A 4,899-nucleotide genomic window follows, 5' to 3' on the forward strand; every position below is an offset into this window, starting at 1 on the left:
ATAACGTTTTTGAGCTTTCACTGAATATACTTATTAAAGATAATTTTAAGCGTGAAACCTGTCCGTATTTTGATGTCATGATATGTAAATTAAAAAATTGTTATTTTACGGTGATAATCATGTTTTCTTGTGCCCAATAATGCATAATTTCATTTGATAAACACGTTTAGATTGAATGGTAATTTATAATCAGTCACAAGAACGTCGAATCTGAATCACTTGAAAAAAACACGGGGGTGCTTAACTTTTTTCCAGGTGTATATATTAATTTTATAGCTTTGACTGGTTTGCAAACACTGAGGTTTCTAAACACAACTATGGATATAACTGAAATATGGCTCATTAATTGCTACCAGCGAACAATTGAACTGATGCTAACGAGCACTTTGAAAATATAAGGCAACCTCAGACTGAGGTATATTCATTTAAAAAAGATTGATCCTCAAACATTTGTTAGTTTTTTAACGAACGCGAGAAATGTACTTGCTTTATTATTCTTTCTTACACAATGCCAGCCTCTGGCAATTTCGATATAAATTGTAAACTAAAAAATAAATTGCCTTTTACAGTATTTTGCATAGGGATGGCAAACGGGAGTTTGTACCGAGAAGTGGCAAACTCAAACGTTCATACGGTTATTAGTAATAGAAATAATTACAGATACTCTAAAACATTGTTTGGTTCAGATATTGAAACGTATTTATTATACTGAAATATTTGGTATAGGAGACAAATTACATATTTGATTTAATCACAAAAACACGTATGGAAAGAACGACTATAATAACAGATACTATATGACTACAACACAGAAAAATATGAAATGTAGTCTTTATTTATCAGTTCATTAAGTCTAGACTAAAAGAGTAGCCTATAAATGCCATAGACGATGAAAATTTGATTTTCAGTAAAAATGAATTATTTCTGCATACTATTATTTAACAAAAATAACGTAACTTATTTCACACTTTGCCTAATAATTTAATTTAATCTGTTAGACCGTTGTCATCTTTAATAGTTTTGTTTTTAATTGGTTTTGGGTTTGAAATGTAAATACTTTATGAATATGTGTTAACATTCATTAAATGCAGACGTTCTTTGAAAATCTCAGGCTACATGGGGAGTTTTCAGAAAAAATATGCAACTGAGTAACAATACTGCCATTAAGACAATCTGCGGTGAAACCGAGGCTACACCGCAAGTGTCCATGTCGAAGTCCTTACAAGCCGCTTCCATGCTTTTTGCCGATTTTCCCAGTGCTTTCTTCAATAGGTTAGCGTCTGGATTCTTGCATTCTTTCTCCAAGATGTCATCAACACAGTCTTCCAACCTTTTCATTGTGCTAAAGAAATCGAAAAAGAAAAAAAAGGGAGAAACAGCTTTCGAGCAGAAGATAAAGCGATACAAATGAAACTGAGGTTTGCACAAGTGATAGATCAATGATAACTACTATAATGTTTCTACTTTTAGATTCTAGAGTTTATATGATACAAATGAAACTGAGGTTTGCACAAGTGATAGATCAATGATAACTACTATAGAATCTAAAAGTAGAAACATTAGAGTTTATATGATACAAATTAAACTGAGGTTTGCACAAGTGATAGATCAATGATAACTACTATAAAATCTAAAAGTAGAAACATTAGAGTTTATATGATACAAATTAAACTGAGGTTTGCACAAGTGATAGATCAATGATAACTACTATAGAATCTAAAAGTAGAAACATTAGAGTTTATGTAACATAAAATACTCACGCTCTGCCGTGGGGTTCAAAGGCCCTCATTATGATTCAAGCGGTCCAGTGTACCAGTCAAGCTCTTCCATTATCCCAAGTAACTTATATAGCTACCCCAATGGGAGTTCGTACCCGTAAGAAAAAAAAAAGTTAGAACATTCGCACTGAGCATGTGGTCATTTTGTTCCCGATAGTTTGTGGGTGGGGAATATTATCAAAGTTTCAAAAGATCCCAAGATGGACCAGGAACACAAAATCCAGTGCCATATTTGAGCTTAGCGATACTGAAAACTTAATCGTATATCCTTTTTATATTTGGATGAACTTCCTGGCGTGTTTTAGTTATAAATAAGGACGCCCACGAGTCTGGCTGCTAAGTTTGTTCCTGTAAGCTTTAAATTGTGGGAGAAGTTCAGGGACAAATAAAATATTCACAACGTGAATTAATGTAAGATAATGTTTATAAAGAACTTCAAAGTACTACTACTCACCAACAAATCATACGTTGTTTTTCATTATTGGACGTTTCTTTCTCTGACGATTTAATCGAGTCATAGGATTCTTCAGAGCACTTAGTTACGTCTTTGCTAACTTTAGCTAAGCATATCAAATCTACATAGTAAACAACAACAACAAAAAATTAGTCAATAAAATGCTAATATCGTATACTTCGCAAGTGTTCAACAAGAAAAACTGCTCGTGGTCATTTCCAATTTAACTTGTGACCACAAACTTTACTGTTAATAATATTCGTACATTTTCAATTATTACTGACTGAACGGAAATAAAGAGTGTCCTGAAAGTGGACTCTTATTTAGTAGTATGGGACAGGCGTGACTTAATGCTATCGTGCGTTGCTGCTGATCGGAGGTCCAAGGTTTAAGCTACGACTTGCTGCTGGACATTCTCAACTATGTGGTTGGTCGTTCTCTTGATCGGTGTTTAGGTCTTATAGACCTGGGATTAGTCAGGTGCAAATGACCTCTTCCTACCCCCCCCCCCTCCCTGGTAGATGGCAGCTGTTTCAGGTGAATACTAATTTAAATACTACATGAGGGTCAGAGTATCCCGTGGTTACCCTGACCCCTTTTTCAGGGTAATGTCCATGTAGGTACTTACACTTATATTCGTGTGAATACATACATTATCTCTATATGCAAAGTCCTGCACATGGAGAACAGTTCCACATGTATTTTTCACATACATTAATCAAGAGAATTTACATAAATACTTTTTTTTTAATGATGTCGTGTCAGCTTAAAACTATAGTGGGTTTCTTAGTCTACCGTTAGGTGGCCGTATTAAATGTTTATTCTTAACATATATATATATATCAAATAATGAGAAGTACTTAGGGCTATCTTCATATATGCAGTAGCGATCTAATTCACACAGAAGGTCATTTTTTGTGCCAATTTTTCGCGAAATAATTTAGCGAATTATGTAGGAGTCTATGAGAGATAGTTTGTATACCTGCATAATTGTGCATAAATGTTGATGAAATGTATCTGGGTACTTTGGGCAGTAGTGAGTAATGAATTTTGTATTGTTTGTAGTTTATTGATGTGTTTTGGTGCTATGTTTATCCATGCTGGCCATAACTTTCTACCCTTATCAACTATAATACCAAGAAATATATAATTTCTGAGTCAGAATGTCAAGTTTCAAAGTTACAGACAATTTGGAGACTGGAAGATAAGAATTAATATTTAAATCATTTCCTATTTTGTTCTTAACAAAATTATCTGTTGTCAAACAGACTCATTATGTTTAGTCCGTTAATATATTTATATGTTGTGTCAGTTTCAACCTTATATTATTTTACAATCATAATTTATTCTCTAAAAGTAATCAGATAGTCAATCAATATCCATTTTCAACAGCAGTGATAACTGTCTAATTTGTAGTAATTATTCAACACAAGGGGAGACCCCTATAGTTAGATAATGCCGTCGAGCTTGATGGCGCCAAATATTAGTTATTACCCTACTCATGCTGACCTAATTTTACCAAACATGTTTTCTTGCCTGAGTGACAACGATATTTTTGTTGTTGTTATTTTGATAGCATGGTGGTGAACAGCTAGAGTAACTAACTTAAGTTACTCAGTAAACAGTACGTCTATATATTACTTTCCGGCGCTGTGAAGCATGCGCAGTAACATATTGCTCTGACATGTTTCGCTCCAAACCTCTTAAGCTAATTTGTCACGTGTATAAAGTAATCAGTTTGTCCACTTTTTTTTCGTGTTCTATGCCCTCTTGGAAATATTTAACAGCTGCCCAACTCTAGGTATGTGTGATTCTGCAACAAAACCGCTATGAACTCAGTTTCTTCAAGTAAACTGGAACAGTAATATATCATATCTATAATATACTAGATCTATTTGCCATCTAAATAACCAATCAAAACAAAACTACTGGAACTTACATTTTATAACAAACAATGAAATTTTCGATTTCCAGCTAAAGCGTACAGTATTGACACGTTGGAATTTTATAAAGAAGTGAGCCAGAAGAGCAGGTTCGAATCCCACCCGATTGGACTCTACAGTTCTGTAAGTGTTTAACTTAAATGAGGCGATATTCCCTTGTTACATTGTATACTTTAGCCACACTTTCAATTTCCTTTTTCAGCGTGATCAGTTTCATTCTTCAATCGTTACATAAGTTCATTATTTACAAATTACAACCACTAATTCCATTGTATAGATAATATCAACGAAAAATGCTATATAAAGAGCGGGAATTAAATCAATAAATAATTACTCAGTCTCCATAATAGAAAATTATCGCTGTCCTGAAGAATCATTTATTTACTTAAACGCTAGAAAATGTTAGCATCGGCCAAAGCACGGGCCCTCCTCCTTCCAGTTGGGGAGTCCCGTCTCAGCACGTTATCACTGTGCACTCTAGATATCGTAAAAGACTCAGTGGAAACGTTTTTTTTTAAACAAATGTACACGTAATTACGAATGTATGCTATTTTTTTTTCGGTCAGGAGTGTGTAGTTTATCGGGTCGCGATTAACCGCTAGAATGTATGCTATTTTTTTTTTCGGTCAGGGGGGGGTAGTTTATCGGGTCGCGATTAACCGCTAGAATGTATGCTATTTTTTTTTTCGGTCCAGAGTGTGTAGTTTATCGGGTCGCGATTAAC

General features: G+C 34.2%; 1 protein-coding gene across 1 annotated transcript in view; it reads right to left on the bottom strand.

Annotated features, from left to right (window-relative positions):
* Nucleotides 1–671: 671 nt before the first annotated feature.
* Nucleotides 672–4,899, bottom strand: part of LOC106459295 — a 26,009-nt gene continuing 21,781 nt past the window's right edge. Inside the window, exons 6-7 of the mRNA XM_013918905.2 lie at nt 2,233–2,353; nt 672–1,342 (exon numbers count right to left, since the gene is read on the bottom strand). Coding sequence (XP_013774359.1) covers nt 1,108–1,342; nt 2,233–2,353 — 356 coding nt within the window. The 3' untranslated portion in view covers nt 672–1,107. The remainder of the gene's footprint in view (nt 1,343–2,232; nt 2,354–4,899) is intronic.

The sequence above is a fragment of the Limulus polyphemus genome, unplaced genomic scaffold (assembly GCF_000517525.1).
Source record: "Limulus polyphemus unplaced genomic scaffold, Limulus_polyphemus-2.1.2 Scaffold588, whole genome shotgun sequence".
Classification (NCBI taxonomy): domain Eukaryota; kingdom Metazoa; phylum Arthropoda; class Merostomata; order Xiphosura; family Limulidae; genus Limulus; species Limulus polyphemus.